Source organism: Sabethes cyaneus, chromosome 3, assembly GCF_943734655.1.
Source record: "Sabethes cyaneus chromosome 3, idSabCyanKW18_F2, whole genome shotgun sequence".
NCBI lineage: Eukaryota > Metazoa > Arthropoda > Insecta > Diptera > Culicidae > Sabethes > Sabethes cyaneus.
This window is the reverse complement of record NC_071355.1, coordinates 169,554,889-169,578,268: the sequence shown is the minus strand read 5'-3', so window position 1 is coordinate 169,578,268 and position 23,380 is coordinate 169,554,889. Positions and strand designations below refer to the sequence as shown.

At 40.0% G+C, this 23,380-nt stretch overlaps 2 protein-coding genes across 2 annotated transcripts in view; one reads left to right on the top strand and one right to left on the bottom strand.

The window, feature by feature from the left end:
* Positions 1–23,380, bottom strand: part of LOC128740407 (uncharacterized) — a 139,976-nt gene that overhangs the window by 45,169 nt on the left and 71,427 nt on the right. The window contains exon 5 of the mRNA XM_053835947.1: positions 5,507–6,024. Within this exon, the coding sequence (XP_053691922.1) occupies positions 5,507–6,024 (518 nt within the window). The remainder of the gene's footprint in view (positions 1–5,506; positions 6,025–23,380) is intronic.
* Positions 16,936–17,776, top strand: LOC128741502 (uncharacterized). The gene is made up of 2 exons (XM_053837371.1): positions 16,936–17,155; positions 17,218–17,776. Exons 1-2 carry the CDS (start codon positions 17,111–17,113, stop codon positions 17,746–17,748), a joined length of 576 nt encoding a protein of 191 aa, XP_053693346.1. The 5' UTR covers positions 16,936–17,110; the 3' UTR covers positions 17,749–17,776.

Below are 23,380 nucleotides of genomic sequence, written 5' to 3'. Positions count from 1 at the left end.
TAGCTTATGTAGATAAGAATCGGTATAAATATTCGATTACACAAACCAGCTGTCATTCTCGTTCTTGGAACACGTGTCTAATACACCTTTAACGAAAATGAAATCGCTGTTGATCGTCGGACTTGGGGTGTGCCTGTTGGCTGTAAGAGCAGCTAATCTAAAACGCTGGAAATTGTTTTACCACGTTATGAATATTTTCTTCTAATTTTTAGGTTGTCTTCGCTTCTCCTGCTACCATTTTACAGACACTGATTTCTGGTGTTACCAATGCATTGGGTGCACTACAAACGCAACTGTCAACACTTAACGACACCATTAACGCTCTCATCAACCAAATAAGTATAGCTTTGAGTAAACTTGCTGCAACCATCAATGGCGGAGCTTCGAATGCCAATATCCAACTGAGTACTGCCTTGGCTAATGCTAAGACTGCCCTTCAGAACGCTCAGGCCGCTTTGACCAGTATCGTCACCAATGGTTTGGCTCAAGCTTCCAGCAGTGTCACTTCTACGCTGAACACTCGCACTGCTCAGGTGTTGACCGCACTGTCGTACCTGAACGGAAATCTGACACAAATTTTGGTTGCTGGAAATTCCGCATCGCTGGATTTGATCTACAAGCTGGGTAATGCCACAGCCGACCTAAACGACGCCACTGCCGCCTGCGCTTCGCACATTAATTCTCTACTCGGAAATTTGCTGTCTCGTTTAACCGGACTTTTAGGCTAAGTGAACAGTTGAAGTTGAATAGCAAAATTTTATAAATTTGGTAATAAAACTTTTTGTTATTTCTACAGGATTGCGATTCTCTATTTGGTAAGCAAGTATCGTATTTTTTTTTGTTGCAAATCCAAAAGAAATTTCAAAAATGTTTAATATTTCAAATAACCATAATTCTTGTCTTGAGATTACGAATAGAAACACACCAAAAGTTGTCAAAATAAAATTGAAGAGTCTGGAGATATACGCTTAAATGTTGAATTTTCACAGACAAGCAGACATAACACTCACTGTCCCATTCTTTGCAAGCTGTAACAGTTGTTTCAAATTTATTGTTAGATTGGAATGTCTCCGTATTTGTCAGAGTAGTGCTTTTTAACGAAAGGAAGGGAAAACCTCATACAGGATACTTGCTTGTATGTTGTAATTTGATATTTGGGAATGTCGTTCATAGATGGTGCTTTTCCCAAGTAGCACTTGTAACTAATCATAAAAATAAAAAAATACAAAAAGATTGCACAGCAGTTACATTTAGGATACTTGTAACGAATTAGGTTACATAAAATTAAAAACAGTTATTTTTTAGTTTCCTAGTGACAAAAATCTCAAAAAGTTACCAGGTAGTTACCAAATGACCAAATTGAAACCTTTTTTTCGAACTGTCAACAACTTGGTCGTCGCAAAACAGCCACCTTTCAGTTACGAGTTACCAAATAGTTATCAAGTGACAGAAATGAAACCTTTTTCCAAACTGTCATAAACTTGCTGGTCGCAAAACAGTTAATTTTCCGTTACGAGCAGTTACGATGTCAAAAAAGTCGGCTAGTAACACTTTCGCAACAACTTGTTGACTGTTCCATGTAAACACAATGGATTAAGCAAAAACTAGATCTCAAGAATTTCACTAATGGTAAAGATAAACAATTGGTTCACGGGTTGTAAAATGCTCTTGTAAATGCGTTTATTTACTTAATTGATGGTACTTGGAATTTTCTCCGCATAGACATTGATATTAAGTAAACAAATTTTGATTGTTCTCAAACGTCAAAACGATCAAGTTACGTCGAAACTAAACCGGCAATGAAAATAGGTTACAGTGTAACTTAGAAATGACGACATAAGAAATAAGTGACCACAACAGATTTAATATTGGTTACCGTAACCGATAGCGTAACCAGGTCGAAGGCTAAGGTTACGTGAAACTAGAATGTAACTGAATTGTAACCTTCTATGATAAACACTGCTGGTAAACTGTTTTATTCAAACTGAAACTATTCTTTGATATTAAATTAACACTTTCTTTTCACAACAATCACTAAAAACACCTTTTCCCGATATCTTTGAACAATGTCTGCTTAAAATCACTCCATGCAATATGCCGAAAACGATATAAAACTTCAAGGACGATGGTGTAGCGGCAAAGGCAAAATGGCTATGAATTTTACTAAGTGATAGCGAAAACATTTTGTTTATTAATGATTTCTAGGTGAATGCTCCACTAATTCTTTATTGCTAAGAATAAATTTAAAAAATCAGAAAATTAAAATGTTTTATATTTGTACATATTTGTTTTACAAAAAATCAATTTTTCAAGTAACGAAAAGCTAGATTAAATAAGAGCGCGTGAATTTTTCAAAGCTAGAATCATGCATTTCACCATAAATTTGAAGCTGCATTAAAATTTGTGTTGAAATAACAAGTGAAATTTAAACACTCTTCTATATTCAACAATTAAATTTACCGTGAATTCGGGTGAAATTGATCACTTTTTCGAATATTTTTTAAATATCTTTGAATAGAAACATATTTAGGAAGATGATTCAATTTTAAAATAAGTACTGTAGTGCTGGCTACACGACAGTATCATCTATATCTTATATAAATAGTTTTATTTTAGATAAAACTTAATGTAATCGTGAAATTGAAAATTTACAAATAACGGGTGAAATTGATCACGTAGAAATCAAGACGATATTGCTATTAAACCATACGCTCTGACAGCAATAACCTATCGTGCAGTATAAAATCTGGCGTAATCGAAATATTGCCTGTATGTAGGCAACAATGTCGCGTACAGCAACTAGCACAAAAATCAAACAGTCAGCTCTACATTAGCATGGTTGATGCATCTGCTAAATAAATATGAACGATAGAAAAGATATTAAGCCAATTTTAGCATCGTAATCGTTTGTTTTTGTTTAAACATTGCTGTATATATGTGTAAATGTACGATTTTCGTATACAATCTTCACCAATCTAGTGAAACAAATAATTTAATTCTCCTCATATACGGGAGCTTGACTGTCTCTTTGAATGTGTAGTTGCATTTCGCTATGTAAGCACAAACCGATCTCTTGCACTCTCATGCAACTGCCATATGGAGCGTTTGTAAAATTTGTGCAAAGTATTGTCTGTCTTTTGCACCCTTTTATAAATCTCCATTCTGCTTTACAGAAAGAATAAACTTTCGCAGGTGGCAGCTCCATTTCGCACCCATAGCGATCTAGAAATCTATGTTGCCTCAGTTCATGATGTTATCAATCGTTTTATTTCGTAAAAGATCAAATCAAACAATTTCTATCGCATAATTTTATTCATGGAAATTATCAAAGCACAGCCAGATAATTAGAGAATCGAATTAGTTCTATCAAAATTTCCTTCTGCAACGAAATTTGTGTTAACAGCAAGGAGTTTTATCGGGCATGTTGAAAATTGCGATTCGATCAAAATAGTAAATTTTAAAAAATCAAGCCATTTACAAGATCAATCTTGCTGAAAGCCAAGTGACTTTGACCTGTAACTCAATCTTTATATGGATGGGTGCATATTCAGCTTTATGAATGAGTATAAACGTAGAATAAAGAGTTTTTTACTCGTTAGTCCAAGCTGATCAATTTCACCCGACTGATCAATTTCGCCCGAATCGACGGTACTGCTTGACGTTGACAGCCATAGATTGAAATAATAAACCTGCTGCATTGTTTTCGCAATGCAATAAAAGTTTCAAGATAACTAATTTGCCACCAATTGAAAGTCAATTTACAGTTTATGTGTAACTTCAATAGTAACCATTTTGTAACCATACATGTTACATATTGGTTATTGAGTAACTGTTAATGTAACCATATTTAGTTACATAAGTTACGCTATTTCGGTTACACAACTGTTATATTTTAGGTTACAGTAACCGAAGTTTTACATTTAAATTTGTCGCATATCAGCCGCTGCGACTCAATTGTGACAACGTGTGCTACTTGGGTTGTTCAGGAAAAATGTGTGTGACGATAATTTTTGATGATTTTTTCTTCAAAGAGTTATGTCTGTTTGTCTGTTTTATATATAGTTTTTTTCATATACACTAGCGCCAAAAGTAAGTTGTTGTCACTTCAAAACCAGCTATCTTCAATAATCCATTATCAACTGTAATTAACCCTCTAACGGGTAAGACCGTCTGTAGACGGCCTTCGCTTTTGGAGCTCCAGAGCCGCAAACAAAATTTGTTTTTAATTGGCAATATGCAAAATGTGTTCAGAACAGATTTCTTGACATTTTGATACTAATATCATAACATTCTGATAATGCATTTAAAAGTTATCGTCTTTCAAAAACAAAAATTCCGAAAAATTCCGAAAACAATGCGCGAATATTCCCTTTTTTACTTTTGAAGGAAAAGGACATCTAGAACAAAATGATTGACCTACAAAAATTTTCTATGAGTAAATTTCATGCATTACTTTAATTTTGTTATATATCTGAATTGAAAAAATATCTGGGCAGAGCGTTAGACATGAAAAAACAAAAAGAGAAATTGGACTTTTTCTTACCTGGCGCTCCTCCAGATAATTATGTTTGCATGAAAATCAGAACTTAAGGTTTTTTTATGTGTACTTTCATGATTAGCTTGATCGCATCGTTTTTACGGTGTTGCCCGTTAGAGGGTTAATTGCCGTGACCAAGTAAGCATTTCATTTTTGAAATATGCATTTTCTATATCGTATATTTTTCTGGGTTATCAGTTTAAATAATTGTGTGATTGAAAACAAAGTCCTAACATCATGTTGCGACGCATTAAATTATACTGAGAACTAATACAGTAGGAATAAACAACTAAGTAAAGTGTGGGATATAAAGTGAATTATACGGATGTTTCTATAAACTTGCATTTCGAATTGATCTTAGGTAAACCGAAACCTTATGAAATTAAATTACGGTGTAAAATATACCGTAATGCGAGAGTAATTTCTATAATTCTATACCTAATGATCGTTATGCATCATACAATAGGAGTAACAGAGACAGTTTTGTCATCGCCATAAACGCATCGCCATAAATGCTATGGGATTTCGAACATGAAGAAAAAGTCGTCATTCTGTGTATGAATTTTGGAGTGTGTGGTTGGAGTTTCGTCGTTGGCTCTGCAAAATAGATGCGAAATAGATTGGAGCGTCATGGCACAAAGATTTAATCTAAAATTACTGACGCTTTCCCACTTATTTTTTTTTGCAAAAAGAACAACAGATTTCATTAGGTAGGTATTATTCTTTCGTTGCCATAACAAAAATAAAACGAAAGAAATAAATCTGCTAGTTTGATATATATAAGTATAAATAAATAAACTGATTTGTTGTTTCTCAGCTCAAATTTTAAATGTAACCACAACTCTAGTCTAGGATAAGAATAAACTTTATGATGCCATCAAAAGCAGTCGAAACGAACTGCAGAAACGTCAGATAATACAATAAGTATTCTAGCAGATACCAGTCTAGCTGTGCTACAACAATTCGTACCTGGGAGAAAACTTTCTGCCGTTGACGTTGCCGATTGGCGGTATCCGCGTCAAGCTTCCGTTGTTTTTCCGTCTCATTAAGCGGCGCTTCCTCGCCAGGTAACGTTTTCAGGATTTTCAGATTATGGAACGGGTGCATTTGCTGGATTTGCTGCTGTCCCTGCTGCAGTGCTTCCGCCCGAGGCTCACCCCTCGGACCATCACCGTAGTCGGCGCCGTACTCACTGTTCTCATTGTCGTCGTCGTCGTCGCTGTCGTAGTCTCCATTGTCACCGTAGCTCCACTGACTTTCGCGATCCTCAGTAAATCCAACCGGTCGGTCGTTGCCATTGCCGGCGCCATATTCCTCCTGTAGGCTACCGCCATTTGCGGTACTATCACCATTTACCGCCAACGTTTCCGTGCCAGAAACGGCAGCCCGTTCACTGTTGGATCGGTGGGTGTTGCCACGACGTCGTTCCCACTGGTCCTCGTTACCGATAATTAAGTGCTCATCGCAGTACTTGCTGATGCGAAATTCTGAAAAAGCAAACAAACAAACGGTAAGCCAGCATAAGATGCAAATTCAAAGCAAAGGTGGTATATGTACTGCATCTGGCAAAGGAAAGAGCCTGTATGACCTAAAATTAACCCCTTAGCGAGTTCACGACTTAGGCCAATTGATTGTTTGCTGGGGAATTAAATTTCAAAATAGTAGTGCACTAAGGATTTTTACGAGTTTACTTTTTTGATGCATGCTTTATATACACATTTTTAACGTTTCACAGCATTTCTGCACTCGATAAATAATTGTCAGGTAAAACTATAATACAATACATGTTGAAACCGAGTGAATGATTTGACAGGAATTAATAATTTACAAATTCATTGTGTACGGCAGCAAAAAGCTGTTTCCGCTCGGTTCAATATTATTTGATATAAAACACGAGGGTGATTTTGTATCATCCAGTATAGGACAATCAATTGGATAATTAAAAAAATATGAACGTACAAAGGAATTTTAATATCAGAAATCGCTTGTAAAATTGAATCAACTAATGACAGATATAGAACACAACCCAACAAACATTTTTGTTTAATATTAGCTTATATGACTTAAGGGGACATGAACGACTAAACATTTTGAAAAAAATATTATTTTTTTATCTCAGATTTTGATTCTGCAATCTATTCCGCTTATTTTGATACTAAATTTGTAATGATCCGACCACGGGAAGTGGTCGAAAAACGATCATACACATAAGCATTCCAGTGCGGCGTGGAACAACTTCGGCGGAATAAATCGCCGCTCCTGAAAAACCATGACTTTTAAACTTTATGAACCTTTTTCTTAAAAACTACACAACGTATTGGAACAAACTTTTGTTTATTTTTTGGTAGTAACTTGGCAAAGACTTTTATAACTTTTCGGTTTCGTAAACAAAACACAGCTTGAGAAAAACGAAAAAGAAGAAAAATAGCTTCCTGAAAAAATAAAATTTTGTCTACTTGAATCATGGGACGCCATGGCTTAGGAAAGATGAGCGAAAACGGGAAGCTGTTTACAGAATTTTGTGGTAATAACAATATAGCCATTGGTGGATCGCTATTTCCCCATAGACCAGCACATAAAGTCACGTGGGTTTCTCGCGACGGTCGAACAGAAAAGCAAATCCACCACACCTGCCTCAGCCGAAAATGGCGAAGGAGCCTTCTTGATGTACGCAACTAACGTAGTGCTGATATTACATCCGACCATCATCGCTGATACACGTTTGCGCGTCGCACGGGTCCAACGACGGTAGGAGTTGGGTGCCGTTACGACGTCCGCCGATTGGAGAATTCTGAGGTGAAAAGTTTCTTTTGTCGAACAACTTGAATCCCGAGTCTAAGAGTTGCCACCTAGTGCAACCGTCGTAGAGCAATGGACCGGCATTAAGAACGCCTTCAGTGACGAAATACTCGACAAAGCGGTCGGAGGAAGTGGATTTCGGATGAAATTTTGAGGAAGATCAACAAGCGGAGAGCGGCCAAATCCGGCATTGATCGAGCGCGAACCAGATCGGCTAAGACAGCTGCCCGTCAACGATACGCCGAACTGGAAAGGGCTGTTAAACGTGCTTGTAGGCGGGATAAGAGAGTCTGGACTAACTCCCTAGCCGAACAAGGAGAAACCGCCGCCGCTTGATCCGTTTGTTGTACGGTATTTCTCGCCACCTTAGTGGTATCAGTATGAATACACAGATGCCGCTGAAGGACAGAGCCGGTCAACTACTGACTGATCGTACAGAACAGCTTAAGTAATGGACTGAACATTTTGAACAACTCTTCCGAGTTTCAAATGTCAGACACCAACAAAACCAGCAACACATGATGCCAACAGTTCGTCGGACTAATCACGTCAACTCTGAGGTGCCATCACTAGATGAAAATAAACCAGCCATCAAGAGTAGGAAATCCAATAGAGTGCCAGGGATAGACCGTATTTCAGTCGAGATGCTCAAAGCCGACCCATCTTTGTCAGCCCAGATGATGTATACGCTTTTCAGCAATATATGGGAAGCAACTTTTCCGGTAAACTGGATGTAGGGTGTATTGGAAAAGTCCCTAAAATTGGAGGCCTAACTGAATGCGGTAACTAACGTGGCATCACGTTGCTCTGTAAGGTAATGCTCAACAGGATTAAGCAGAAGATCAACGCTACTCTCCGGCGGCAGCAAGCTGGATTCCGTACAGGCCGATCATGTGTAGACCATTTCACAACGCTCCGCATTATATTGGAACAGATCAACAAATTCCAGGACTCTTTTCTGCTGGTGTTCGTTGACTTCGTTTGACCGACTCAACCACGAAAACATCTGGGGTGCACTTTTTTCCATGTGTGGACTCATTACTGCGACAAGTATAGATGATCTATTGTAATATCGCCCGGGTGTTTGCTGTATGACCTGCACTGCATTTCTTTTTGCTATAATCGCTATTGAGTGAGCGATATGCTTATTTTAAATTGTATGCGTGCTTACGTATATTGGGGTTTGCCCTTCCTTCAAAGCTTGATCTACTTTACCTACTTATTCCTCGCTGCCAGCACTATCCCATATTATAGCCGTTCCTGGCGAGGACTCATTAGTACCTCTGACCAGTACACTTAACTATAGTAAGGACGTTTGCACTGTCAAGAGGCTTCAAAGGGTAAATATAGAATTCAGCATGAAGGAAGGGTAAATGGAGGGGCCTGAGAATAAACCCATGCTAAAGTCACTTGACATCGAATGGCTTGATTCTACTAAATTCGAACCCACGACCACTCGCGTCAAAGCAGACTCGGTAACCTTGCGACTACGGAGCCCGCCCTGGGGGGCACTTAGGCGTAGATGAGTTCCAGATAAGCTAGTCCATCTCATCACCGCGCAGTACGAGCGTTCTCGCGCAAGGTTTTCCACAACGGTGTCTTGTCCGACCCCATAAAGGTTAATGCTGGCGTGAGACAGGGCTGCATTTTATCACCGCTGCTGTTTCTCATCGTGATGGATGAGATATTAGTTGGAGTGGTTGACAGCAGATCAAATCGAGGATTACCTTCGAGTCCTCTAACGATGGAGCTGCTAAATGAACTCGATACCGACGACATTATTTTGCTCGCACAACGCCGATACGATGTGCAGAACAAGTTAGATGACCTCTCCGAGAGCTCTCACGCAGCAGGTCTCATAGTCAATGTAGTAAAAACTAAGCCTATGGCAGTGAACACTGATAATCCCACCCACTTCATAGTAGCGGTAAGCGGTAATGTTTTAAGCAACTAAGATTTAATATTGACTGGCAAAGGGTGAACATGTGCATTCCATAACCTCTGTTCATTAACTCCTATTCCTACCTCCACGAGGTGCCGGCTGGGGTACGCAACTTCGGTTGTCGTATGCTAACAGGAAAGGGGGCACAGTGGCTCCCGCCCACATTAAGATGGCAGCCCCATCAGCGGGATAAGGACCTTAGGTTAACAGCCTACTGTACCAGAACACACAAAAAGTTAATGAAAATGAAAGAAGAAATCTCTCCGGATTATTGGCAACGACCTTTAGCATGAAAACACGGACACGAATCGGAACATGGAATATACTGACCCTTGCCCAGCAGGGCAAGCTGGCTCAACTTGCAAGGGAAGCTAGCCGCCTGAAGCTTGAAATCCTGGGGCTGAGCGAGGTCCGCTGGCCGGGTACTGGCGAACACAGGACATCATCCGGGCAAGTCTTGCTCTACTCTGGCATACGAGGTGAAAATGCTACTCGAGAAAGAGGAGTTGGATTCCTACTGAGCCCAGGGGCACATGCGGCCCTGATGAAGTGGGAACCAATAAATGCGCGAATAATCGTTGCCAGATTCAGAACACGGGTTAGAAACCTTACGGCAATCCAGTGCTATGCGCCAACAGATGCTGCCGACCTGCAGGAGAAAGAGAGTTTTTACAGCCAGCTGAACAGCGTGGTTGAGAAAATCCCGAAGGGGGACATCCAAATTCACATGGGCGACTTCAACGCGAAGATTGGCTCAAACAACGCGGACCTTGAACGCGTCATGGGACGCCATGGCCTAGGAGAGATGAGCGAAAACGGGGAGCTGTTTACAGAATTCTGTGGTAATAACGACATGGTCATTGGTGGATCGCTCTTCCCCCATAGACCAGTACATAAAGTCACGTGGGTTTCCCGCGACGGCCGAACAGAAAACCAAATCGACCACATCTGCATCAGCCGGAAATGGAGAAGGAGCCTTCTTGATGTACGCAACAAACGCAGCGCTGACATTGCATCCGACCATCATCTTGTTATCGCTGAGATACGTCTGCGCGTCGCACGTGTCCAACGACGGGAGGAGAAAGTTGGGTGCCGCTACGACGTCCGCCGATTGAAGAATCCTGAGGTGAAAAGGGCCTTTGTTGAACAACTTGAATCTCGAGCCTCGGAGTTGCCATCTGGTGGAACCGTCGAAGAGCAATGGACCGGCATCAAGAATGCCTTCATCACGACCAGTGATGAAACCCTCGGCAAAGCGCGCAGTGGGCGGAGGGAGTGGATTTCGGATGAAACTTGGAGGAAGATCGACGAGCGGAGAGAGGCGAAAGCCGGCATTGAGCGAGCGCGGACCAGATCGGCTAAGACAGCTGCCCGTCAACGATACGCCGAACTGGAGAGGGCTGTTAAACGTGCTTGTAGGCGGGACAAGAGAGCCTTGACTAACTCCCTAGCCGAACAAGGAGAAACCGCCGCCGCCAATGGTGATATCCGTTTGTTGTACGATATTTCTCGCCGCCTTAGTGGTGCCAGGATGAATACAAAGATGCCGCTAAAGGACAGAGCTGGTCAGCTATTGACTGACTGACTGACTGACTGACTGAGCTTAAGCGATGGACTGAACATTTTGAACAACTCTTCCGAGTTTCAAATGTCAGAGACCAACAAAACCAGCAGCGTACGACGCCTACAGTTCGTCGAATAAATCGCGTGAACTCGGAGGCGCCATCGCTGGATGAAATTGTAGCTGCCATCAAGAGTATGAAATCCAATAGAGCGCCAGGGATAGATCGTATTTCAGCCGAAATGCTCAAAGCTGACCCATCTTTGTCAGCACAGATGATGCATCAGATTTTCAGCAATATTTGGGAAACCGCAACTTTTCCGGTGGACTGGATGCAGGGCATATTGGTCAAAGTCCCTAAGAAAGGAGACCTAACGGAATGCGGTAACTGGCGTGGCATCACGTTGCTCTGTATTACTCTCAAAGTACTCTGTAAGGTAATCCTCAACCGGATTCAGGAGAAGATCGACGCTACTCTCCGGCGGCAGCAAGCTGGATTCCGTGCTGGCCGATCATGTGTAGACCATATCACAACGCTCCGCATTATATTGAAGCAGATCAACGAATTCCAGGACTCTCTTCTGCTGGTGTTCGTTGACTTCGAAAAGGCGTTCGACCGACTCAATCACGAAAACATCTGGGGCGCACTTAGGCGTAGAGGAGTTCCAGATAAGCTAGTCCATCTCATCGAGGTTCAGTACGAGGCGTTCTCGTGCAAGGTTTTGCACGACGGCGTCTTGTCCGACCCCATAAGGGTTACTGCTGGCGTGAGACAGGGCTGCATTTTATCACCGCTTCTGTTTCTCATCGTTATGGATGAGATATTAGTTGGAGCAATTGACAGTAGACCAAATCGAGGATTGCCTTGGAATCCTCTAACGATGGAGCAGCTAAATGACCTCGACCTAGCCGACGACATTGTCTTGCTCGCACAACGTCGAAACGATATGCAGAGCAAGTTAGACGACCTCTCCGAGAGCTCCCAGGCAGCAGGTCTCACAGTCAATGTAGCGAAAACTAAGTCTATGGTAGTGAACACTGACAATTCAACCAACTTTACAGTAGCGGGACAACAAGTTGAGCAGGTAGCCGTCTTTCAATATCTTGGTAGCCAAACAACGCCCGATGGTGGTACCAAGACTGATATAGCCACACGGATCAGGAAGGCCAGGGGTGCCTTTGCAGGTCTGCGAAACATTTGGCGCTCAAACCAGATCACTCTACGTACGAAAACCCGAATCTTTAATTCAAACGTTAAATCCGTACTGCTGTATGCCTGCGAAACGTGGTGCGTCTCAGCGGAGACAACGCAAAAACTGCAGGTATTCATTAACCGGTGCCTGCGATATATTATTCGTGCCTGGTGGCCTGATAATTGGATATCCAATGAGGAACTCCATCGTCGGTGTCATCAACGGCCGATAGCCACAGAAATTCGTGAGCGTAGGTGGAAGTGGATCGGACACACCTTGAGGAAAGGAGCGAACGAGGTTTGCAGAGCAGCACTCGACTGGAATCCACAAGGACAGCGTAGAAGAGGCAGACCCAGAGGCTCATGGCGACGGAGCTTAGCCAACGACATCCGGGCTGTAGACGAGAACCTGTCCTGGCGACAGGTAAAAGCCATGGCGGGTAACCGTCAGCAGTGGAGATCTCTGATTTCATCCCTTTGTTCTGCCGGACCGGCGGACATGGACACATAAGTAAGTAAGTAAGATTTAATATTCAATGATTTACTACTAATATGTTTAGTTTCTATCCAGTATTTATAGCCTTTTCATGCAATGAAAACTTTGTCTATTGATGAGAGATCGTGAGACACGTGAATTGGCTTGCACTACTTTTATCGGTCGTGTTCGGCCAACTGTCAGCAGCATACCGTCGCGCTGGGCGTGTATGAATACGTAAGTAATTTTGAATATATTTCATTCGATTACAACTCGTAATAGAATATAATCTGTTATACATAAGATATAACACTTGTCTCAACCTTATTATAAATATTATATTATATTGATCGTTGCATTTTGCCAACCTTTTAGTTATCAACTAGATTGCGCAATGCACTCAAATCATCTATATGAAATCATATAGGGGAAGGGCGGTAAAGACGGACACCTTAAGGTAAAGACTCAATATCTACTCAAATATAACTGTATTAATCCCAATTTTCGTATAAACTGAACCTTTAAGTCTCTGTCTAATAAAGTTACAACGTGTGCTGGAAAATTTCTTCCAAAATTTATGCATTTTTTAATATTATAAACATCATGTATAAATCAGAGTTTCTGCGCATGGGCGGGAAAGACGGACACTTGATATGGGAAAGACGGACACTCGCAAAAAGGTGTCACGCGTCGTTGAATTATCAGTATTAAGAAAGATTAACATATTTCATAATGTATTTAGGAAAGAATTGGTTTGGGAAACCCCCTTCCCGATCCCCCCTTTGAGCGAGAAAATAGAATGGTTCCCTTCAATATTTTAATTGGTGACGAATTAATCGTTTCTAAAAGTTGGCTCATTCCAACTGTTATATGACTTCTGGTTACTTTTACATATATAATATGGAAGTATTTGCAATGTTAAATCGTTGTTGGGCGTTGTTGTGAACCCATTTTGTTCAAAATCTGTGTGTCCGTCTTTCCCTACCGTTGGGTGTCCGTCTTTCCCGACTTGGATACCATTTTTTCAAACTTCAATAACTTTTTACTGAATATTCAAAAATTCACTAGGTTTCCAATGGATATTCAGTGAAAGATCAAACTAACGCAATGTCGTCGGTTTAGCATGAACATGTTGTTTTTTAACGATTTACCAGCTATTTTCTTCACGCACAAAATTACATCGGTTAGCGTATATACGCATTTTTTCTTTGTTTTGCTTATAAATTTGTCAGTTACGCTGCTAAAAATCGGCAGTTTATTTCAAAAGTGTTAATTCAATCTATAGAAACATTTCCCATCATTGATTTGCTTCAAAAAATTATTGTTTATGAAATATGACAAGTGTCCGTCTTTCCCGCAGTGTCCGTCTTTACCGCCCTTCCCCTATATTAGTGATGGCCAAACCGCGGCCCGCGGGCCGCATGCGGCCCTTCGTGATGATTCCTGCGGCCCGCGGACTAGTTTGGGGGATGACGGAGTTATGAATAATTTTTTTGATGACACAAAGGTCACTCAGATCAGTCGTAATACCTCGTGCATATTTTAGATCTGATTGTTTTCCAGTTTAAATCTTGTGGTGATTCCTAAAAATCGGCGTTTGCTGCCGCCTATGTCACCTTTAGTTATGCGCGGAAATCGTCAGAGGTCATTGCGGCCCGCGAACTCGTGGGGTGATCTGATATGGCCCACACCACGCCTATGTCTGGGCACCATTGATCTATATGTTTATATGTTTGTATGTTCCGCCATAACTTCAGAACGCCTTAACCGATCTCCACCAAACTTGGCACATATGTTCCTTGGCATAAGCGAATCAGCACAAAAGAGAAATCAGTTGACAAAAAAGGGATATCTAATAAGTGAGAGGAAGGTTCAAATGTGTAACGGGATGCATTTCTCTTGCATTTGGAACGATAGCATTTCTATAAGTGGCTTGATTTCTGAAAGGGGGAATAGGGTGGTCATTAACAAGGGTGAGGTTCAAAAGCGTAAAAAAGGCTTTGTGTCGATTTATAGGTATTACCGAGAAGAAGACAGTGGCTGGAAAACAACAGGAGGGGAACTAACAAGGGAAGTAGGCACATTGATGAAGAAAAACGGCATTATGAAAATTTTCGTTACAATAACGGATGTAGAAGTGACTGAGAGACAAAGGGGCCCCTAGTAAGATCGGGCAATCAGTTCAATGTAAAAAATATTTAGCACCTTCACTTAAATTTCACAAAAAATGTTCAACATAAATAATTTCAAAACTCAAAATATTCACTCCCCAAACATTTCATACATACGTGCAATTCGATTCCTACTTGCACCATTTTTTATTGCTTTGATAAAAAATCTGAAAATCTCTATTTAATTTTCACATGCTTCCTTTAGAGATTGCGCCTTTATAAAAGTCATTTGCAATTTGTCTACGTACTGACTTCGAATTTTGTAAATTCAAACTAATTTTTCTGTTGAATATAAACTACGCAAAGCAAGCATACACTGTTATATTATGACTGAATGATTGCATACTGTTCATATGGTTCAGCACGAAAGAAAGGTTAGCACTTGATGCACTTTTTGCTGGTGCGGTGCTTAACATGGAATGCATATTTATGCTGGCGCTCAACTATGCGATTCGCGGATATCCTGAGATTTTACAGCACCATCCAGTATCAAGTGGGTACATGCTGTCATGCTATACATTCATCTGCTCTCGACCGAGGGTTCTTCTTCCGATGTATCTTTCCAGCTTGCCTACGTGCGGAATATGCTCGCAGTGCAGTCGCCCTCAGTATTGATTTATTATGCTTGTTAAATTGTCCCATTTTTTCGACATGTTCGAGGTCACGTTCAAGATAAAAGCGGATTTCCGCTTCTTTATAAAGTTGGAATGAGCATTGCGCACATGTCCAAGGAAAGGAGTTTAATATAAAGTAGGGCATGTTTGGATTTTTGCTCGCAAGAGATAGAAAACGTACGAGAAAGGCACTACAGTTGCTTTTAGGATAATTATTTAACAAAAGGTTTTAAATTATTAACAATCGTGAAACCCACAGTGAAGGGAAATGCTCATAATTAGAGAATTAGTATTTAGCATACTTTTTCAGTAGAGATGAATAGCGAAAGCGCACAAACTGAGACTTTTGTAATGGAACTATTTAATTCGAACGGTCTGAAAACCCGGTGCAAAAATTATCCGTCGTGTTCGCTCAACTTACATGCGGCACTTAAAAGTTGTGATATTCCAGTTGGGACGGTACAATTGGTATTCTGTCCAGTACAAGCCATTTTTTCATTGGAACTGTAACGTTTTAGAATAGTACCGGGTTACTTTGAACATACTTAAACTATAGTTCTCCAGTAAAAACAATTGGTAATTTTCAATTTTGTTAATCAACCATCACGACTCTAGCCATTATACTTCAAAATCTCTTTCGAAAAACTATTCTAGAACAATTTTCAAACAGTGGATTTATCAGATGTTAAACGTACTCTTTTTTTCTTGCATGAAATTAATTTAGCAGCAAAATAATGTTTTATTTTGAATTGCTAACAGTTAACTTTATGCCTGTCTTAAAAATATGATAAGCACAAGGTTCCAATCCAAGAATCATTCAAAAATGCTGCTTCAATGAAGCTATTCAGCATGAATTATTCTAGGGAAAAATCGAAAACACAATATTGGTCACGAATTTACGATACATAAGAGTAAATTTATCGAAGTGAATAACGTATGGCGTAAAAATCTTAATAGTTGAAGTTCAAATATACAGAAAACAAAATTGTACAAAGTAGTTCAGTTTGACGGTAACCGCAATGTCTGCTTGTAGATTCAAAAGTTCTAGCATCGTATAATTTCCAAGTGCCAGTGTTTGGTTCATAACGTTACTTAAATCGGACACGATATTCAATACATTTATAGTAGACAGTCCTTTGCTGACGATATTAGTCGACAGTCTGCACTGCATTTTGCAAGGCTTCCTGATCATCAATCAGACTTTTTAACTTAGCGTTTAGATTGCTAGAACATTTCCAGCGGTGCTGGTAAGGATTTTAAAATATCGATGGGAAATGCGATTGCATTCTTTGTGAAGAATGAATGTATGTATTCTAATTGTCTTACCGCCAAAACACGCAATCCAACACAGACGATATAGTGAGGTTCTATTTTCATTGCTTCATTAGATAACTCGCGATACTAATAGTTGCCCAAAGAAAAACTGATATTTATGTAGCTTCATGATTCCGACTACAATTGTTGGTACAGATGCTGATTAATGAATTATTTCGTGTTAACTTACGGGAAAGCAATAATGTGTGACTAACATTGAACAAACAATATTACTGCAGGTACTGCAGGTGTGCTTTTTGTTTGCTCTTCCATTTTGTGGTTAACCATGAGACACTGGAAAAATAACACGTTTTCATAAAGGTATATCGAGTATTTCGTCTAGGAAAATTACTGGGAGGCAAGGTTTAATTTCTGTTATAAACAAATGCTATTCAATGGTTCGATTGTACTGTTGGGTATATAAATTACAGGTTCTAGATATCTGACCATCAGTTTGAGCCCTAAATTCAACCAGTAACACACTAAGTATCGAATACTTATTAAGATGAAATCATATTTTATTCTTGGAGCTAGTTTATGTATCCTTGCGGTAAGTATAACATTAATCATTTAAATACCCTAAAATTAGTTTCAAATTCGTTCATTTTGTAGGTAGCATGTGCTACGCCTGACGACGCATTAGGAACAATTCTGAATTCAGTAACTTATAATGCGGGAAATGTATTGAATATTCTGACTTTACAAATAGCTGCCCTCAACGCGCAAGTTAATGGATTAATTGCTCAGATCTCTACCTATTTAACTAACTTAACTAGCACTGATGGAGGAACTATAAACTCCTTGCTAGTTCCAGTTTTGTCTAATGCTCAAGGAGCCCTCCAGAATGCACAAACAGTTCTAAACAAAGTAGCCAGCAGTGGATTGAACACCGCTTCTTCGGTCGTTACCAGCTCGTTGAGCTCCGGTACCTCACAGCTGTTGGGCGCCTTATCGAGCCTGAGCAACGTCACCAGCCAAGTTTTGGCGGCCGGAACTGATGCTCCACAGGACTTACTGAACCAGCTTAGCAGTGCTACCAATCTCGTGAACAATCTTGCTTCGTCGACAACCGGTTTACTTGGTTCCCTATTGAATTCGGTTGGCGGTCTGCTTGGTGGTCTACTTGGTGGTTTACTGGGATAAGTCGATTGATTTATAGTTTCTGTTAATACCTAACTGAAAAATAATTATTGACTATGATAATCACTTGCTTTTCCCCTAAAGCCAGTCGTCGTATCTCAGCCTTTGAAGACCGTTAAAATCAAGAAGATAATATCACTAGCCACGCTATGGTACTGTTTACTGTATTCTAACAAATGGCCGCGAAACCTGTCGAATAAGAATAGAAGATTGACCCACTATGACCCAGGTATACCCAAAACTTTTCTAAATGATCTAAGCTTAACATAGTGTACATAGAGTTGTCCCACCCAGCTTAGTACTTTGTGCACTTTAACCAGTACTTTGCCACACTTATTGCTAGTGCTTTAGTGAAGCTCATATCCTTTTTGGCACCCCTAATGGTTAGCGCCCTTGCTGGGTGCCAGTCTGGTCAACCGCACGCTCCATCCAGTGTGACACATATATATTCGAACAATGCTCCTTTTATGCTTGCAACGGCATATACAATTAATACAATCAAACTAAGACCATGTGTGTGTCATCATGACTTAAGTATTACTTGACGTAGTTTCATTTTCATTGTGTCTCGTTCGGTGTGCACGTACTAGAGTTTGAGTTACGGTCGTTGATAATAAATAAATTTCACTTCACTTCTTCCTCAGATTTGATCACCTTCGCATGCTTCCGTAGTGCATGTCCTTGGGTGCGCAAGTAACCACGTTGGCTTCGTACCACTCCAGGACATCCTTTGACTAGTGGCACAAAGTTAGTTCTGGCCACAAGATCGCAGGAGCCTCGTGTTGCTTCAACATGGGAAGCAGATGCTTCTGTAGACACTTCTTGAGGTTGATCTGCCCGTTTACAGTTCCGGTAGTCACCCACGGTGCACTCTTTTTGCTACATGAGCAGATCGCTTACTAAATCATGTATTTCTTGGCAAACTTTGAAAGTTTCTGCTTCCTTATTTCCTGCGAAACATCAAACTTGTGCTGGGCGGTGAAAAACAGTAGCCCCGGCAGTTGCCTGAAGTCCGCCTTGACGTAAGTCTCATCATCCATGATGAGACAATGAGGCTTCGTCAGTAACTGGGTGTACAGTTTCCGGGCTCGTGACTTTCCCACCGTATTTTGCCGTTCGTCACGATTTGGAGTCTTCTGCACTTTGTACGTATGCAGTCCCTCCCGTTACTTGGCTCTCTGAACGAAAGACTTAGACAGATTCAACTTTTTGGCCACATCCCTGACCGAAGCATTAAGATTCTCCTTAAACGCTTCCACGACACGCTTGTGATCCTGATCACTAAAAGAACATCCATTCCGACCGCACGATTCCGAGTTGTTTTCTGACATCCCGATAAGATAATTGAGGATTTCCAGGTGCTTGCGCAAAATCAGTTCGCGACATTCGCGAATTTTCAAAAAACTGACAGTGAAAATACAGTGTAAACAATACATTCTAAACTACTTCTAACGAAATTTTCAAGAGAAAATATCCAATGGGTAATTTTCTACAGCGTTTCTTCTGTGGTGCAATTTGATGTGAACACCCTTTATTAACAGGTAATCTCTTTGTCGAATTTTGAAAATGGATCTGGATATGAAAGCATTCAAAAAACGTAAAAGCTATGCATTAACGGAAGCAGCAAAACAAAAACGGTAGGAAAGATGCAAATTGCAGGTCTGCCGACATGGTCTTGAACAAAATTTGATGCCTTACGTTTGGGGAATGTATGGTGACGAATATTACTGCTTTCAACAGGATGGTGCTCCACACTGCAAATCTTGTGCAGACGTGGTGCAAAGCCCTTCTGACGGATTCATATCGATAAAGGAATGGCTTCCAAGTTCTCCTAATTTTAGCCCACTGGATTGTTGTATATGAGGGTACATGCAGCAGAAGATCAAAGATTATAAATATCATAATTTGGATGAATTTAAATTAGTTATCAACAAAATATGGGATGATATTCCGGTGCAAGTAGTGCGTGCCGTATGTAACAACTTCAAAAAATCCACGCAAAAGTCGATTCAATAGAGCAATGATTGTTTCTTGCGTTCTGTATCTATGGATAAACAACTTCTTAAACTAAAATACGAGATAAAGCCTTTATTTACAAAAATATATAACTTTGTTTTTGTTCGTACACACTGTAGTCTGTAAGATACACATTTTCCGCATTTACAGATAGTACCGAGCTTTTGACCAAACATCATTTTCATACGCTTAAATCAATATGAACATTTCAACCATTTTAGCCTCTATTACGACATAGATTAGATGACAGTTGGGATAAAAACACCTCAGGTATTTCGTCATTTAACGAGCGAAAGGAAAAAGAAGAAAACGGAACAAAAAATGTCTGAAGATAATCTTAGCTTTCCATTGCAAAAGAGCCTTCTTGTTATACAAGTGGAAATTGCATAACGAGTCAGACTGATGATGGCTTCAGGAAAACGCCGCTCACGCTTGAACAGTTCAAGCTTAGGTATAAATAACTTGAAGTAAATAAAAATAGGTCGACTCCACTGTGAATAATCATCACGAAGTGCTAAAATTCAAATTCCCAGCAAAAGCGCTGTATTGAGCTTTAGTTTTCTACCTACTAATTTTATGGTTTCAATTAGCCTATTGTCGTATTTCTTAAGAATTTTTAGTTCCAAAAACGAACGCGGAAATTATCATTTTCTAAATTTTTTCACTAACTTTGAAAATATTTGTCAATCGGATAACTGATTTGAAAGATTGGAAGTCTGTTTTTACAATTTGTCAATGGTAACGGGCGATTTACTTGTTGCATGTTGCAAGCTAAATTGATTAAATGCACGAAAATTGATTTAAAATTAGAGTACCACTTCAAATTTGTTCTCTAAAATCAGGTTAATGAGAATAAATAATCCTTTCAGTCAGAGGACAATTCATTTCAGTTATTTTGATTCCGTTTAAAAATAGAGAAGCATGACGCATTCGGTCGAGTAACTAAATAAATCAGATCAAAGATTTCCCACAACATACAGAATGGTATTGTTTGGCCATATTCTCCGGAAACTACATTACCAATCGGCAAACTTGTCCTAATGGTTCACGAGGGCAAAAAAAGGATGCCATAAAAAGATATTGACACATAAATCTTTCCAGCAGATTTGCTGTTGTTATCTCTCGATGCCTTTTCTTCGACAACTGTGTCAACAAATTGCTTCCGACGGGTGTTTATACATTGATTTGGAGGTTAGGTGAGTTGAGCAGCGTGTAGTATTTTATGTTGTTGGGACGAAATTACATTACAATTAAATATTACATTTGGTCAAATACGCTGCTTTGGAACTGCTGAGTAAAGTTTTCAATATGAATCAATCTGTCATTTGGAAATGGGTTCGATTCCATTTTTACTCTAGGCGGTTTATCCATTCATTAGTTTCAGCCATACATGGGAAGGGGTAACCCGATCAAAACGACGTAGCAATCTGTTCTAAGGAATGAAAATTGGGAGCAGGTGGGTGGAAGGAAGTACCTACCAAGAAGTGATGATATCCAAATAAGAAAAAAATGTTTTTTTCTTGCGTTATGTGAATTAATTATGCTTAATCTAGCGAAAAACCACTAGAAGCGTACAGTGGATCCTTTGTCTTAATCAGGGCTTCGCCGATCCTTTTTTCTACCGCAGTCACACCAACGCGCATTCCAATTCACACCGTCCGTTTAGCGGAGGAATACGAACGCTATGCATAAAGGCCCAGGCACAATGCATACGGATTTTACTACGTTGCGGATATTTGACAGAAAACCCATAGAAAAACTGTCAAATTGCCGCAACGTAGTAAAATCCGTATGCATTGTGTCTGGGCCTTAACGCAACTGGCAGTTTGCTCAGTCATGTCATAACGCCGATTGAACGCAGTAGAACGAATCTAAACGTTTTTAACATTTTCGTTTCGATCAAGTTGCCTTTACCGTTTGGAGCAGCGAATGACTGCAAAACAGTCAAATGACTGGCAGTCATCACGCTAACGAAAAGCAACCGCGCTATCGTATATTCAATACAACAAAAAAACAACCACTACATGTGCATGGAAGAAGTCGGTTGGAGACAAAAAGTGAAACGAAAAAATACGTCATCTTATGCTTGCAGTCAGTTTGCAGTCTAGATTCTTCATATGAATGCGCAAAGCGGGAGTATGACTGTTTGCTTCTGCTGAGAGGCAGCATGAATTATAAGACGGCAGCAACGCAAGTGGCAGATTGACTGGATTCAAAAAACAGTCAAATGATCGTTCAAAAAGCGCAGGTTGAATGCGGAAAGCGTACGCATTCAACGCATCTAACGAAGTAGCCATATGAGTTTTATTGCACTCTTATTATGGGTTTCATGTTCAATTTTGGTCATAAAAGCCATCCTAAGAATGTGATAAAATTAAAATTGTTACGAGGGAGGTAACGACATGGTTTTAGTTGTTACTTGGCATTAAATGTACATTTAGCTATTTTGGTCAAACATTTCGGTTATCTCTATTATAGTGAACCTAGGTTATCACATCAAAAAAGAGGTTTTCGACGAAATTATATAATCAATTTTCATCAAATCTCCGCATATTCAATGGTTGATTTTGTCTTCGAAGTGTGTTTAGGCCTTCATTTTGTTAAATTTTTACATGTTATTTTATAAAGGGTTTTCCATTAAGAGTGCTCGAACATAAAATTGAAATAAAACAACATCTATATGCAATTTCAATGCGTTCGTTTATTCAATGTAAATAGAAATATACTTTATACCATTAAGTATGAAATACAATATCATGCAAATGATCGCTACGGCTTCGTTTCCTAGCATGAACTTGTTGAATTTTCGATAGCTTTCTCCCATATTTCAGCGGTAACACATTCCATGTTGTATTGTGATGCATCAATTGTTTGTGGTTTGTTGGTATCGCACAATGTCTTCACATAACCCCACAAGAATGTAACCTTTAGTTACAAATCTTGTATCAAATCAGCTTTGCCAATTTAGTATGGTTAGCTCAATCTGCTCAGATTTCCTTAAACCTAAAACCACAGAACAGAAGTGGAAGTCCGAACGCTTCGGCGGTCAAAACTGGTAACAGAGACTTTTTTGTTTTTCTTTTTCTTTGGGAAGGTTTTCGCATAGAAGCGAATAACAGCAATATAAGCAGAACGCTCGCTGCCAACCGCATAGCAGATTTCACATGCTTTCGTGTGCATTCATATGCGTTCGTGTGTTTTCGTGGGAACCGCCAGGTTCGCTAGTATCTGTAGAAAGTAGCATGTACGTGTTTGGATTTCTACTTCCACTTCTGTTCTGTGCTAAAACCCTAAGTCCACCTCTGAGTCGACTGTGTCCACGTCTTTGGACGGAGGGTTCAGTCACAGGAGATTTTTTTTACCTGATTTGGATATTGCTCATTGCTAGCATAGCAACCAGCTCCAGATAAGCTATCAACTGTGTGAGTAATAAAACTTCAAGTCTTTGGACGGATGGTCTCTCATGCGGGATGGCTTTATCCAGACGGCATACCGTCATCTGTATGGGTGATAGCTCTACATGTCTCCGGACGTAGTTGTCACTCAGACAGGACATTTTTGCCTACTACCACCACCATGACTGACAGCTGTAAGGGTGATAACACTCCACGTCCATGGA

What these genes read in the sequence shown, in the direction of transcription:
- LOC128741502 (XM_053837371.1), top strand. Translation starts at nt 17,111, where the DNA reads ATGAAATCATATTTTATTCTTGGAGCTAGTTTATGTATCCTTGCG. An exon ending in CTAGTTTATGTATCCTTGCG is followed by an intron (nt 17,156 to 17,217) that starts GTAAGTATAACA and finishes TTCATTTTGTAG; the next exon opens with GTAGCATGTGCTACGCCTGA.